The sequence below is a fragment of the Antechinus flavipes genome, chromosome 1, assembly GCF_016432865.1.
Source record: "Antechinus flavipes isolate AdamAnt ecotype Samford, QLD, Australia chromosome 1, AdamAnt_v2, whole genome shotgun sequence".
Classification (NCBI taxonomy): Eukaryota; Metazoa; Chordata; class Mammalia; order Dasyuromorphia; family Dasyuridae; genus Antechinus; species Antechinus flavipes.
Genome location: NC_067398.1, coordinates 628,442,840 through 628,459,822, shown reverse-complemented (window position 1 = coordinate 628,459,822; position 16,983 = coordinate 628,442,840). Strand labels below are relative to the sequence as shown.

Below are 16,983 nucleotides of genomic sequence, written 5' to 3'. Positions count from 1 at the left end.
CAATAAATTTTCATGAAGCTCTCATTTTTTATTGTTCACAAAATTAAGATTGTCTAATTATTTGGTAGTCGTCGAGGTGTTAATTGGAATTATTATGGAAATATAAAAACATGAGCAGCTGTTTTCTTTGTAAAGCTGTGGCTCAATCCTGTTAATGGTCATCAGGATTTTCAAAAGATCAAGTGACTGAGGCTCCATTTAGCCTGAATCACTTCAATATTCTCTAAAGAGAAATAATGAAATATTATTTTAATATTAATAATTACATAATATGTTGCATAATTAATAACGATGTTTTATATATATAGTTATATATTATTATGTTGTGTATAATATTATTAATAATAATATTTAAACATTATAAAATAATAATAAAAACCTGAATACTGAGCATTGACTAGTAGCAATCAGAAATAGAGAAGTGCAGAAATAAGAGGTGAAATTGAAAGCTCTGTTTGCATCCAAAATGAGATAATTCAGAAAATCCTAATTAGAAGAATTGTTAGTTGTATTTCTAGTGTTAGAATGCTACTTCTAGCTATTTCTAGCTTGCCTGGAGCTTTGGACCACAAGACCCTCCCAGTTCCTGGGCAGCATCCCACTCTTATCCCCCTATCTCCTCCCCTTTCTGGGTGGTTTCAGGAACCTAATAGTGAACTTGAGTGTGCTCTTCAAAGCCAATGCCTGTGATGTGAGAACCAACAGGAAATGTGACCTCATTCTGCCTCCCTGCCTTCTGATTGCATAGACTGTTTTTGAAAGGAAACAAGCGGGGTCGAAGAGCTGCTTTCCTTTCCCAAGACCTACAAGCTGCCCTGTCTGAGCAAGCAGCTGAGAACAATGTTACAAATTCAGGAGAAGCTTTTGGGGCTGACCAAACTGTAGTGTATGTGTGCATGTGTGCATGTGCATTTGCATGCATGAATGCCTCTCTGTGGGGGGTGGGTATCTGTAAGTGTTTACTTCTTTTAATTGGGGAGAAGAGTACATTCTTCTTACTTGCAAGATGTCCGCACCTGTTGACATTCTGATGCCTTTTTCAGCAGAAGCAGCAAGCTCTAGGATTTCTCCCCTGACTGTCAGATCTGGGAAGCCCTGAATTGCAATCTTTTTGTCACTGTCAATGGAAAGAAGACCCTCGGGATTCCCTTCAGCCTTACAACGTATGAGCTAATTCTTTCTTAGAGACAGACTAATCATTTGAGAAGCCTGTTAAACCAGATTATTTTTTTCTTTGCTTTAAGTGGGTTTAGAAACAAAGACTTAATGTTTACCAATTCTAGATCAAATGTATTTCAGTATAACTATATATAACTACAGAACTGTAGTGTTTGGAGCAGCTTGCTTGCTAGCTATTGAATGAGTAGTTACCTTAAAATTCAACTTAGTTATTAGTGAGAAAGAAATTAAAATGCATCCATTTGAATAGTGCATGTTTAGACTTACCCTATTCCAAAATCAAAATGATAATTATTTTTAAATTCAACATCTCAAACTAATTAATTTCTGGTTTTAATTGAAAATATGTTAAAGGAATGTAAGGGTTCAGTTACTCTTGAAGATAATTAGTAAGTTGCATTTACATTCCTTGACTTGATTTGCTCAAAAGAAAAAAATTAAGTTCTATACTAACATGAGTATAAATGTTAGTTCTTACTATTATTGTTCTTTTTAAAACATTTTGGTACTGTGGACCTTGTTGATTTCTCATATTGCAGTCACACACATATTGCTATTCTTATAGCACTGAAAGGTAGAGTTGCAGAATACATAGAGAGCTGACCTCAAAGTGAGCAAATCCTGAATTCACATTCCGCCCCTGATGCAGACAAACAAGTCAACAATTTCAGAGTGCAGCAAGTAGTTCTCTAAAAGAAGATGCAGCTAGCCGCCTTGCCCATCTGCACTGTGAGATCAGTTTTCTTGGTGAGAAACTTCATATACTTGAAGTTACAGAAACTAGAAAACAGGCTCAAATCTCACCTCTGGTATTTATTACTAGTTATATAGACCCTGGATAAGTCACTTAGCTTTTTGAATTATTTTCACTTCTCTAAGTCTTAGTTTTTCCTTTTTTTAAATGAGGCAATTGATCTTTAAGGATTTATTTGAAACCGATGATTCAATAAGTCATAGGATTGTAATCTCAATTAGTCTATATTAGCAGTTTTTTATATAAATTAAACCCCCGTTCTTTTAAAAACTCATGTGAGCTATATTAAAACAAGAATAATAAATGAATGTATTTATTGTCATATTTTCTTATGCACACATATATGTGCATGAATGTCACATACATGTGCATTGTGTGTATATATGTATATGTGTACATATATATAAAATATAGGTATGTGTGCAAACACACACATGGAATTATAAGTAAAGAGCCAGTCTCCAAATATATGAACCTGGTTCATTTCTAGCTCATATTACTACTAATTCTATGATTCTGGGTAACTAATATTCTCTGGTAGTTCTTAAAGACTAATGTACAGAGGGGGCTGCTCATAAGTGAGGTTTTCCCACTGATTTTTGATTAAAATCACAGGTGTGAACAAAACAAAAATTTTTAAATATCCAAATCCACATTTGTATAGTACTTTAAAATATTTTAAAGGATTTTCTTCACAAAAACTGAATTTTTAGGACAAGAATTGTTATTCCCATTTGACAGACAAGAAAATTGAGTCCTTGAGAAGAAAAGTGACTTGTCATATATTGATGAAATGGGAAAAATATTGACCTGAGAATTATGGGTATAGGTCCTAGAACCAGCTCTTTTCTCAAATTCCCTGTGAGACTTAGACAAATACAACAGATTTAGCATCAGGGGGAAAAAAAAAAAAACTAAATTCAAATCCTACTTCAGATTATTAACTAGGTAATTCTGGGGTAATAATTAAACATCTTTTAAATTGTTTTCTTACATATGAAATGGGTATAATGATGAAACCTGACAACTAGGTGGACAGTGGATAGAGTATCAGGCTTGAAATTAGAAAAACTCATCTTCTAGACTCCTACTAGCTGTATGACCCCAGGCAAGTCATTTAATCCTGTTTGCCTCAGTTTCCTCATCTGTAAAATGAACTGGAGTAGATAATGGCAAACCACTCCAGTATTCTTTGCCAAGAAAATCCCTAATAGGGTCATGAAGAATTGGACACAGCTGAAAAACAACAACAAATGAATAGTTCCTATTTTATACTCTCTACTTTATAAGGATCAAAAGAAATAATATGCAAAACTACTTTGCAAACCTTAACACTATATAAATATTAGCTTGTTCGTGTTTTTTTTTTTATTTTGTTGTTGTTTTTCTTATTGAGATTATTATTATATTATCTCTTGAGGTTCATTTTCTTCATCTTTAAAAAGAGAAGTTTTGACTATACTTAAAGCCCCTTCTAGCTCTATAGCTTTTTTTTTTTTAAACAGTGAAGCATTATACATTTATCAGGCAACAGGATGTGGAAATATTTGCTATATAAACATCAACTGAAATTCCTATTATCTATATACTTTTACTAGCGCGTCATTAGTGATTGAAAAGATTGAAAAGTAAACTAGATTTGTAAATGCATCCTGGGATATGTATCATCTGCCTTATTCTTAGGAGTCCAGCAATGCTCAGGCCACTTATGGATGCTTGTGCTGACATAAAACACATGACAGCTCTGGCATCTCCTGATAGAAAAGTATGCATAATCTAGGTTGCTGTGCAGACAACACAGGCCCGTATCCAAATATAGTTTAACAATTTATAGCCAAGATGTACCCAAAATAAAAATGTAACCAGTTATTTTTCAGGTATTGTTGTTTGCCATCTTCAATATTTGTGCATTATATCATATGGCCTTGCATGAAGTCTTTTTAGTTTATGTATTTAAAAGAATAGTTATCACAATTTGAATGAGCTTATTCCTTAAAGAAAAATAAAAACATGCTTATAAATTAGGTAAAGCCATTAAAATTTTATTACAGAATTGCAAAATTTGCCAAGATCCTCAGGCATCCTTTAGCCTCATTCCCTGCTTCCCACTCTTATAGATATTTATTGATGATGTTCAAATCTATTCTAGAACAGGACTTATTAAACTTTTTCCTTTTGTGATCCTTTTTTGACCAAGAAATTTTTATGTGACCCTGAGTATATAGGTATATAAAATAGATATTGCTATAAATTATTTACTGATAAAAAATTATAATATCCTGATCCTTACATTCACTTACAAGACTCCATATAGGGGTTGCAAACCACAGTTTAAGAAGATGGGCTCCAGAGCAATTAGTAAATGCCACCTGCTTTTATTTTTAGGATTGTCCTCTTTTTAATATGTATCAACCTTTTCTTAATCTCTCTTGCAGAAAATCTGTGAAGCTTGAACAAGTGGCCTTCCCAACATGTACCGCATCTCTCAGCTTACATCTACACCAATAGCAAGTAAATGTCTGAGTTCTGCTCAGCACAATTATCTCCTGAAAGAGTTTTTGCTTTGATTTTTGCTGATACTTGTGCCATTAACCATCTGTCAGTGGTTTGCATTTCTTAAATGCAGAGAATGGTTGGCAATGAATCTGACTTCTTTTCTTTCTTTGAAAGGAAATGCAAGTTGTTGGTTGTGGGTATTTTTGTTTTTGTTAGTTTTTTTATTTTGCTTTCAATGAAAAAAATCATGATTTTTTTTTAGATGTCTGTGCATAAAAATGAGAAGAAAGATTGTTTATTAGCAACAATTAAGATGCAAAACTCTAAGCACGGGGAAAATGCTGAATGATTTTTGATAGCTACTTGCAAAAACAAGGGCGTTGTTCACATGGTGACTGTTTCAAGTTTCTTTCTTCCTTCCTCTTATTTTTCCCTCAAACCACCCCCAATTTTGTTCCCTTCAACTTAATCAGACCTGTTTGAGTATTCAGATTCTCTTCTTTAAATAAATTGAGAAAGTGCCACTGACTAGACCTAAAATACCTCATGTCACTCTTTTCTCTTTTGCTAATTTACAAATCACTTTATATCTATAAACATTCTCTATCTGCCGTCACAGTGGAATGGACATCTTTTGCATAATCAAAACTGGCAAGGATTCCAGAGCTCTTCCAATCCAGTTCTCTGCCTCCAATCTTTTAGATTGAAGTCAGTTGACATCCAAGTTGCCTGAAATGCAATTAGTAAATACCATCTGCTTTGGTGTGCTTTTTTTCCTTTTGAATATAAATCTAACTGTTTAAAAACATTTTATAGACAGTCTGTGAAGCTGGTCTTTCCATTATCCAGAAATCCACCACTTCCAGGTTTATTAACTCTGAAAATCCCTTATTTTATCACTGTATGTTGTCATCTCCTATATCTCGCAATCCTTAACCTTGTTCTTCATTGTGATTGACCTCCATCCCAGTTCTTCTACCGCTCAGATACTCCCCAGGTTATCTATCACCTTCTGCTGGTCACTGACTATCCTACCTTGACCACAATGTAAAGTAGATCAACTCTACAATGACCATTTCTCTTGAATTGCTTGCCCCTTTATTGTATAACCAATCTTACTCTGCCAAATCTCCATCTTGGATTACGCCTATCATCTATTTCCTTCATTCTTATTCACAGGCTGCAAAGTGAAATCATGCAACCATGCAAAAATAATTCACTACAAATGTATGATACATAATCATAACTGGAATATTTTTACCCCTTCCTAATTGATTTACCCACACGCTGACTTTTCCATATTTTCTCATTAATTCCCTCTGCCCCTAGACTCTCAATTGAAATTTTACTAATAAAATACTAATTTTACTTTATCATTTATAATTAGTAATTACAAAATTGCTAATAAAATTATTTTCAAATTTTACTAATAAATATGAGTCCATCTTCTCCTAACCTTCTCATGTCACATTACTCAGACACCTCCTTCAATCCTGTGTCACAAAAAGAGGCGACTTGCTACCCAGATGAACTCTGATTCTTGCACAAGTGATCCCATTCCACTCCCATAGGGGAAAAAAAGAACATTATCCCTATCATTCCTATTCTTCTTCCTTATCTGTAATCTTCTTCTGTCTCCTGGCTGCTTCCCTCTGCCTACAAATATATTTGTACTTCTCCATTCTCAAAGAAATCCTCATTTAACTCATCCATTCCTGGCAGTAAGGTGGTGCCATAGGTAGAACTCTGGACATCGAGTCAGGAAGATCTGAGTTAAGGTGTGACTTTAGACACTAACTGAGTGGACTTGGGCAAGCCACTTCTGTTTCCCTCAGTTTCCTCAGCTGTAAAATGGGAATAACTGCACCTACTCTCCAACATTGTGAGGATCAAGTGAGGTAATGTTTTAAAGGGCCTGGAATATAGTAGATATTTTATAATAGATATATTATATATATATATATATATACACATATATATGTGTGTATATATATATAAAATAGATATGATGATGATGAAGAAGAAGATGTTGCTCCCATATCATTCTTCCCCTCTATGGCTAAATTCTTCCTCCCATTCTTTTTTTAATTCTCTGTTGTCTGGCTTCCGACTTCTTGTCCAACTGAAAGTGCTTTCTCCAAAGTTACCAGTGAACTCTTAATTGCAAAAATTTTTCTTAATCCTTATCTTTCTTGATTTCTCTGCAGCAGCCTTTGTCACAATTGATCTCTATCTTCTTGATATTCTCTTGTCTCTAGGTTTCCATCACTTTTCTCCATCCTGGTGCTTCTTTTATCTCTTGGACCACTTCTCAGGATCCCATTATCAGTAACAGTCACACCTGTTAGTGGATGACCCCCAAGATTCTGTGTCAGGCCTTCTGGTCTTTTCCATCTATACTATTTTACCTGATGATCTCATCAGTCCCTATGCACTCAATCATCATCACTATATTTTCATATATATTGAGGCAGATTTAACTTCTCTGCTGATCTCCAATTTTTCATCTCCTACTGCCTACCAGACATGTCAAAGGGAATGTCCCCATGACATTTTAAAATCAACACATCCAAAACCAAACGCTCATCAACTTTCTCCCCAAACACCCCTTTCTTACTTCCCTGTGACTATTGAAGACACTATAATCTTCCCAGTTACCTGGGCTGGTATCGTCCTTGACTCCTCCCTCTCTCACCTTCTTCCCGGTCCCATAATGAATCTGTTGCCAAATCATATTGATTTTTCCCTCTCAGCATCTTTCCTAAATGCCCCCATATTCTCTGACCCATAGCCATGGTTCATCACTTTCTACCTAAACTATTGCAATAGCTTGCTGATTGATCCTCTTCTCTCAAGGCTCTCCCCATCACAATTACCATCAGCTGACAAACTGGTCTTTGTTAAATGAGAGCTCTCTTTCAATAAATACCAATAACTTCTTATTACTTCCAATATCAAAGTAAAAAAGACCTTCATAATCTAGCCCATCCCTACAACTTTTTCACTTCTCTTATGCCTTTTTTATCTTATTCCTCTCTAATGGAGCCATTAACCCTGTGATACCAGAGTTCTGGCTATTTCTTGACACTTAGCATTTTTAATGGCTTCCCTCTATTCCTAGATTCTCTCCTTCCTCATCCACTTTCTACAAGAAACCTTTTTTAATTCTTCTTAATTCTTGTGTCTTCCTTCTGTGGATTATTTCCTATTTATCTTTATATAACCTGTTTGTGCAGTCATTTGCATATTGTCTTCCTCCATAGATTATGAGTCCCAGGAAAGCTAGGACCACTGTTTGCTTTGGGTTTTTTGGTATCCCTGGTGCTTACGTCAGTGCCTGTCATATAGTTGGCTCTTAATTAATGTTTATTGACTGAATGACTTACTAATATATGTATGATGAAAATGTATGTGTGTACACATGTGCACCTACATTTGCATATATATGTGTATGTCTAATTGATATGCTGTGTATATAAATATACACATCTATATATATATATATATATATACCACATATATGCACATATATATCTATATACAAGTACATATATATTCACATAGGAGGATAGAGCAAGATTCAAGTCCTGTATTAGATATATTCCATTTGTGTGATACTGTAATCATTAGCTTCTCAGTGCCCTATACTATTCTCTAAGAATAAAAGTTCCAAAGAATAAAAGCTGATATGCATCTGTGTTCAATCAACAACAGCAATCAATTGACAACATTAAAAAAAAAGAAAATCCAGGCACTGGCCTAAGTGCTGGACACAAAGACAAAAGGGAAATAATCCTTGTTTTCAAGAAACTTACTTTCCATTGGGAGAGACAAGAAATATATGGGTGATGATGTCTTGGAAATTCCCCATACACGCTGATGGCAACACACATCCAGTTATTTCTATTTCAAGTTCAATACAAAAGCATTATTTTCACAATTACATTTAATGTGTATTATATTCACAATTATAATTGATTGTATTTTGGCTACACTTTATGTAGCTCTTTCTAAATACCCATCAAATACTATCCACCTTGGAAGGTAGATAGTAAAAATATTATTATATTCATTGTACAGATGAAGAAACTCAACTTCCTCTGAGATATGAGGCTACCTGCCTGGGGTAGCTCAAGAATTAGCACAGTATTATAGAGGATAGAGTTCCTGAGCTGCAATCAGGAGCAAATTGCAACCACTGGTGCCATGATCAAGAACAAATCACTTCAGTTGTCTCTGGGGTTCAGTTGCTCATCTTCAAAAGAGGGATGATCAGAATATTTGTAGTTCCTGCCTCACAGAGTTGTCAGGAGGACCAAAAAGTCAATGTACCTAAAGAAGTTTATCTAAATGTTTGCTATTATTATTAGGAACCTAGAGGAAAATCATGTGTAAGTTGTAAGAAGGGTTCTAATCTTCTGAAAAAGACAGTTCATTCCCCTTTCCACTATACCATACATACTCTTTTAACTATTTAAATCACAAGTCACATATGAAAATAAGAACCCATCTTTCTAACTTTCATTATTATTTTTACAATAAAATATTTCCAATTTGCCCTAAGGAAGAGGGCTGGGTCTTTGGCAGACAGTTTAATTTTGCAAATTATCCAGCAGGCCAAATACACAGGCAAATAAATAAATTAATCATACTTGTTATGATGAATTTAAAGTTTCTTTTTCTTCTCACAAAATGTGATCCTTCTCTATTTCACGGATCTCTGTTGGGTGGTAATGATTTATTCATGTCCCCTCTGGCCCTCATGAATTTATCTCCAAAGGAAAGCTGTACTCTGAGACTGAAGAGTAATAAACCCCAAGAGATAGACAGAACAGCCAAGAACATAGTTTATTTCTGGCTGCTGGTTTCCAGATACCGAGGACAAAACTGCTATTAGGGATTAATTTTTAAACTCTGTCTGACTTAAGAGGGGCTCTGTGGGTGGGACGTCAGCCATTTGATTTTTACCAACCACATGCACAGAGTTTCTACTATTTACTATTTTTCCTGTTTAATCAGGGTTGCTGATTTTTTTTCTCCCCTTTTCTTTTTTCTTGCCTGTTTGCCTAGGTTCTCCGAGACTGGAAAGAGAATCAAGTGGGACTCTATCACCTAGATGCATTTTCCCAAGGTATTCTGACAAGCTATATTTTTTCTATAGGAAAAACAATGAAAATTTCAACTTGTAGGCCTGGTTCATTTATTGCTTTTGCTGGTTATTCAAGAACAAAGTTCTTTGATTGATTCACCCATGTTTGGGGAGGGTAATATGTCATATGGGGTTTTCTGGACCATTCTCTTTTAGGTGGTCCCAAGTCAGACTATGAAGTTGTGATGAATGGTGGTGGAAGTTTTGGCCCATTAGGTATCTTTGAGGAAGTAAGCTGCTTGATCCGGGAGGAATTTGGGCCATCTAGGAACTGCAATGGATAGAAGGGGTAGCTGGACCTGGAGTCAGCAGACCTCACTTCAAGACTGGCCTTAGACCCTTAACTATGTGACTCTGGGTGAACCACTTACCCTCTGTTTGCCTCAGTTTACTCATCTGCCAAATGGATGCCTTCTAGGGTTATTGTGAGGATAAAATGAGATAATAATTGTGAAACACTTTTCATAGTGTCTCGTACATATTAAGCATTATAAAAAGGTTTATCATTATTATTAAAGTATTCAAGCAAAAATCAGGGGGCCTGCAGTCAGACACATTTTATAATAGATTCAGCACTGAATTTATTTTGTGTTCCTGGGTAAGCCTCAGTTTACTTGTTTGTACCATGAGAATAGCATACAATATTTTCATCAAGTTGTCATGATGAAAGTTTTTGTAATTTTAAACCGTTGTAGAAATAGGAGCCACTTTTATGGCCTATTCCTCTGAATCTTGTAAGCTTCTTGAGGAGTGCTGTTGCTGCTGTGTTGCCTTTCAGTCATGTCTGACTCTTCTGGACCCCATTTTGAGGTTTTCTTGGCTAAGACACTGGAGTACTTTGCCATTTCTTTCTCCAGCTCATTTTACAGATGAGGAAACTGAGACAAAACAGGGTCAAGTGACTTGCCCAAGGTCACACAGCTGGTAAGTGATTAAGGTCAGATTTGAACTCAGATCTTCTTGACTCCAGGCCTATCACCCTGTCTATTGCTCCACCTACTTTTTTTGGACAGATGAAGGCACAGAGCCTCGGAAAAGTTAAATGATGTATTTATTTAAGGTTAAGGCTAGAAAGGGACAGAGTCTCACTCACTCACTCAATAAATATTTATTAATGTGCTAAGCTCTACAAAAAAAAAAAATAGCTCTCTAAGCTGTCTGTCCTCAGAGAGCTTACAATCTGACTTAGACTCGGAGTGTTATGCTTCTCCAACCTAGCTCTAGTGGAAGGGAAGAAGGGGAGATCTAAGGCCCCCATGGAGTAGCCAGTTTTAAAGCAATAGGAAACACCCAGGTGAGAGGGTCCTCAAACTGAAGAAATTTAGGGTGGGATCATTTTTTTGTCAGCCCCTTGGAAGGAATCTGTTCAAAAGCATCAGCTTAAAAATTGCTCAGATTGTTATAAATATTCAAGACTGGAGTCAAAAGAATAAGGAATTGGATATAACGGTATCTCTTGGGGATACAGTCCAATCAAATTGTTTGATCTTCTAGGGAATTAACTTAAAAACAATAAGACACCTTTATTGTTACTCAGAAACTGAACTGTTTACAGACAAAAAAGAAAAGAGAATTCTGAAAGCCTTACAAAGAAAAGATTCTGGAGAGAGACCCAGCAGTTGCAAGAAAAAGCCTTGAAATTTTGAAAGACATTGAAACTTCTTCATTAGAGCTGGAAATGGAGTATACCCAACATGATACATGGAGTAGATAAGAGTGATGGATGTCAGAGAGGCTCTGATACTTCTTAGTTGTGGGAACAAGACAATTCATCTCTCTAAGTTTTACTTCGCTCAATTACAAAATGAAGATGTAAAGAAATCTTATATCTTATTCTTCATACAGGACATTTATAATCTTGAATAAGATAGTGTATGTAAAGCAAAATTTAAAGCATAATAAATTTGTGAGCTGTTAATATAACTGACAAGGCATCCCAAGAAGCTTTATGTTATTTTAAAGCTTTTATAGTTTCAATAAATTAAAAATCCATGAAGACTTTGGAAAGACCCTGTAAAGGACTCTTAAGGTTTAAAACTTAAAACTTACACTTCCTTTACAACAATTGGGTAGTTCACGTATTGTTACCCTGTTTTAAGTAGTACCACAGATTGGATTTGAACCCAGGACTCCTCTCCAAGCCTAATGCTATTTTTGTGTCAACTCCATTATCATTAAGACCTCAAGAATTTGCCCACCAGAATGCAAAGCATTACAACCAGGCATATGGAGCATAATTTAGCAACTCAAGAAAATGTCATTGTCCCAGGTACTGCCCCTGTTCTGTTCCAGGGCTCGATCACTCACGACCGAGCTGTTGAAATAGACTGCTCACTGGTCTCCCTGCCTCAAGCCTCTCTCCAGCCCATTTAATCTCAAGTCAGCTGTTGGACTATCCAGTCTACTTCAGTGACTCCCTATCACCTCCAGGTTCCCATATAAAGTACTTAACCTAACTTTCCAGTTTTCTTACACCTTACACTCCACCAGGTATCCTGACACAGGACTTTCTTGCTTTTTCTTACAATTGATGCATCATCTCCCAACTTCAGGCATTTTCTGTCTGTCCCCCATGCCTGCAAGTCCCTCCTTCCTCATTTCCACCTCCTAGCTTCCCTGGCTCCCTTCAGGTTTCAGTTAAAGTCCTACCTTCTGCAAGATCCATTTTCCTGATTCTTCTTAATTCTAGTTTTTCCCTCTGTTGATAATCTCCAATTTAATATGTGCATATATATATATATGTATGTATGTGTGTATATATATATATATATATATATATATATATATATATATATATATATACATGCACCTTAGCCATTGTCACAAGGATCCAGTGAGAGGTGGGCTGCAATGAGGAAGCATCAAGTCACAGTTCTGGTGCTTTACTAGCTATATGACAATGATCTCTCCAAGACTCAGTTTGGTGCCATGTAAAATAGACCATTTTTCTATTAGAACTTTAATTTTATGTGGGATATAGTGAGAGGTGTATTGGACTTGGGGTTAGAAAATTTGGTTTATAGGGATATGGATAATCCTGAATAGTGACTATCCCCTAAATAATTTAATACTTGACTTTAGAATGAGATATAACTCTAAATGCACAAGACAATAAAAGGTAGCCAAATTCTGATTAATGGCAATTTTTAAAAATTGGTTTAGATGCTTGACTCTGATACGTATCAGCTCTGTGTTGGGGGCAAGTCACTGAGTTCCCTCTTCTATAAAATAGTAGTTCTTACACTGTCAATTTTACAAGGTTGTTATAAGGATCATATGAGATCATGTCTGTCAAAAGTATTTTGGAACAGGAAAACACAATGCCTGTTCAAACTGATGTCATTATTGGTCACTATTTCAGAGCACAGGGCTTCTTAAACTTTTTTCCACTTACAATCCCTTTTTGCCCAAGAAATATTTATGAGATTCCAAGTATATAAGTATATGAAATAGATATGCAAATAAAACATATAATAATATATAATAAATATAAAGAAATTTATTTGGAACAATTTTTGATTTATATGTATATCATACATATATAATTTTATTATTTATTAAAGATGAAAGCAAATTTGCATACTACAGAGATGGATGTCCTTATTTATTTTCTCCATATAACATTGAATTTTGGAAAAAATTTTGATACTTTTTACTGTTACCAAATTTTTTGCAACCCCCCTTTCAATTATGTGATCCCCCAATTATGCAACACTGATTAGCCATGTTACTATGAAATCCTCTAGCCTCTTTAAGACTCATTCCTTCCTTTGCAAAATGGGAATAATGGAGCCGGAGAAGAGCCATGAAAGGAGTGAACAAAGGCAGGAGTTGCAGAAGTGATCTTGGAACTCTCTCTTTCTGGGAGCAAAAGTAGTTAGGCACTGCCCACTCCAGCAGATTCCCCAGAAAGTATCTTGAGCGTAGGTGATTAAAAATGACTTGTTAGAATAGGCAAGGGGTCCCTGAGCTTCACAGGGATTGATAAATCTTGGATCTTGACTGTTAGAGATTCTAAAGACTTTCTTTCCCTTTCTTTTCTAGTTACACTTGTACTTTTCTGGATGGTGACAGCCCTTTGGAATGCTGTTCCACAAATCCCCTGACAGGCTCCCACTTGATTTGCCGCCGAAGTCCCCGGCTCCTCACCAATGGCTATTACATTTTGACAGAGGACAGCTTCCTTTCTGATGAAGATGGCAACATCACTCTGAGTCCCACTCAGACCAGTGTTGTGTACAAAGAGAATCTGGTCAGGTAAGTCAGCAGCGTCCTACCTCTGAACACTGAGACAAAACCATCTTAATCATGTCTCCAGTGCTTAGATATTTACAGCACACATTCCTTCCAGACAAAAATATTCGTCCCATTTTTCAGATGAAAAAAAAAATAAATCTCAGAGAAGTTGAATGAATTGTGCAAGATCATATAGCTAGCTAAAGAGGAAATATGGTGCAAGGTAGAGAAAGCTGATTGTGAAGATAGGTAGATGTGTGTTCAAGTTCCCCATATAATACATGTTAGTTGGACTGTGCCCTAGGCTAGTGATCTACCAAGTTGGAAGTGTGTTGAGATAAACTTTGGGGGATATGGCTTAATCCACAATGGGAATCCAATGGGAGGGGGTAATATGTATCCACTTTCCCCTCTCTCAACCAGTTCTAGACTTGTTTCCAACACAACTCTCCAACATTTTAAATATTCTCCCACTTTGACCTCTCCCACTTCTGAGCTTCCTTTGCTGTGCAGGGTTCCTCAGAACAGAGTATCCCCAACACAGATAACCACACTATGAGCCCAACTTCTCCCCATCATCTCATAGCTATAGTGACATAACTCAGTGAGGGGCTCTGAGTTCTGGGACAGTGACTGCTAAGTCCATGAAACATGATTTTCATTTTTCAGTAGGGAAAAACAAGTAGCAGAACATGAATAAACAAGAAAAGGATGCATTTACAATACACATTTCAAAGTATCTACTATGTGTCACACACTGTGCTAAGCCCGGGGGTACAAAAAGAGACAAAAGACAGTCCTTGTCCTCAGGGAGCTTGTAATCAAATGGGAGGGAGGAGGTTCTTTACTATCTCAGTCTTAGTTTCTTCACTGACAGAAATTTAGCAGCCGCAACAAGTGATTGCTAAAATTCTTTGTTTTAAACACTATGAATTGGTTCTGAAAGTAAGATAAACAATTGTCCATTTTTATAAATTTTTTATAAACAGCATTGGCTTTACATTATTCCTACATTAAATGTAGGAATTCAATTGAAACTGAAGGAAGTAAACTTAGAACAAATAAAGAAAAATATTACTTTATGTCCTGAAAAGTAAAAACACAAAGCCTGTTTCCTCCAGAAAGTATCATAGTTTGAAAATATGAAGAGGTTCAGGAAAAGTTTAGATTAATTACTGAATCATAAAATTTTAGTACCAGAAAGAATCGTAGAGATTTAATACAACCTTCTTATGGATGAGAGATCCATAAAAAAAGGAATTAAGGCTGTTTTAGGGTCCATTTAAATTCAAAGTCAAACTCAACATGCATCAAGTACCTACTGGTTTGTGAGACCCTTAACATGCTGATGGGAATTTTACATTTTTATTCTTATTTTTCAGTTTTAGACCTGTTATTTCATTCATTCAGGCATTTTCTACTGAGGAAATTCCTCCAACCAATTCAGCCTAATAACTGTAATGAAATTAATAGTTTTAGTGAGGTAGGAGTTAAAACACCTAACAGATGTTAAGATATATGCCCAAGGTCACACAATCAGTGCATTTCAGAAGTGAATCTGAATGCAGCTCTTCCTGATTCCAAAGTGAAATCTCTGTTCACTAATTGTTTAGTACTTTCCTCCCTCAAAAAGCTTACTGTAGGGAATACAACACAAACTTGAAAAAGGAGAAACGTTTGTAACAGGGAAAGCCAGACAGAGAAGTAAGTAAGGATTCTGAAATCAGAGCTGAGACAAAAGTGCACTTAAGGTATGAAGAATGATTTCTGGGAATGTGTAGAAGTAGAAGGTGGACTATTTAGTTGCTAGTCAAGTTTGGACTAGAATAGAAAAGTATCTGATGGGGAATATATGAAATATAATTGGAAAGGCAAGTTGGAGCCAGACTGTGGAAAGGGAAAGGGGTTAAATGACTCACAGTTAATAAGTGCTCAAGGCCAGATTTGAACTCAAGAATGTAAGTGTTTCTGACTCCAGGACCCGCATTCTTTCCATGTGCCACCTAGCTTCCTCACTAAGGCTGAATATTAAGATATAAAAATCATTACTTGATTTGCCAGAATCCTCCTAAATAGGCTGATTTTTCACCTGGAAAATGATCAAGTATCTAAGAGCCAGTGCGGCTTCAGAAAGGGACAAGAAATAGTCTATATGATATTTGCTGCTCAATAATTCTAGGAGAAAGCCAGGAGCAGAGCAAAGGCCTATATACAGCATTCATTGATCTGGTCATTGATTATTGTCTTGGATACTGTCATTTGTAAGGGTTTGTGGAAGATCATGGTCATATTTGACTGCCTGGGGTTCATAATAATTGAATGGCAATTCCATGATGGCATCCTTGTATGGGTTCTGGATAGTCATAATATTCTCACTTTTCCAGTCACCAATGGAGTATAGCAGGGCCATGGGTTTGCTCCAATGCTTTTTAGCAAAATGTTTTCAGTGATGTTGTCTGATGACTTCAACAAGGTGAAAATGGCATCAAGGTTAGCTATCACTGATGGCAAATTTTCAACCCAGGCTAACTATATGCCCCATCCTTTCTTTTCTCTGACAATGGGAAGTTGTCATTTTTTATATCTCTTAAACTAGGCACAATAATTAAACTAATAATATAATTCCTTCTTAAAAGAGAGTGTTAGTTAATTTCTGATGGTTAATTCATCATCCCCATGACTCCTCAGAACAAAAAGCTTTACCTGATCGTTACTGTTGTTGTTCATTCATTTCAGTCATGTCTGGCTCTTCATGACCCATCTGGGATTTTCATAGCAGAAATGCTAGAGTAGCTTGTCATTTCTTTCTCCAGATCAATTTATAGATGAGAAACTGAGGTGAACAGGGTTAAGTGACTTTCCCATGGTCACACAGCTAGTAAGAGTCTGAGACTGGATTTGAATTCATGAAGATGAGTCCTGATTCCAATTCTCTATCCACTGTCCCTGATCATAACCCTTCCAGTATGTGTTGTCCTTTAAAACGCAAGCTCTGTGAGGACACAGACTACTTTACTGTTGCTTTTGCATTAGTATACCATCTCACACTTAGTCTGGGTTTAATAAATGCTTTTTCATTGATTGAGTCATTCACACATGAAAATCTTCAGATGGCCTGTTTGGTGAATGCCATGGTATAAAGATTCAGGTATTCCAGATACTTCTCAGT

General features: G+C 36.0%; 1 protein-coding gene across 1 annotated transcript in view; it reads left to right on the top strand.

Moving 5' to 3' along the window:
• Positions 1–1,047: 1,047 nt before the first annotated feature.
• The window catches only part of TMEM71 (transmembrane protein 71), a 40,052-nt gene continuing 24,116 nt past the window's right edge, over positions 1,048–16,983 (top strand). The window contains exons 1-4 of the mRNA XM_051971123.1: positions 1,048–1,163; positions 4,369–4,444; positions 9,500–9,560; positions 13,623–13,835. Coding sequence (XP_051827083.1) covers positions 4,405–4,444; positions 9,500–9,560; positions 13,623–13,835 — 314 coding nt within the window. The 5' untranslated portion in view covers positions 1,048–1,163; positions 4,369–4,404. The remainder of the gene's footprint in view (positions 1,164–4,368; positions 4,445–9,499; positions 9,561–13,622; positions 13,836–16,983) is intronic.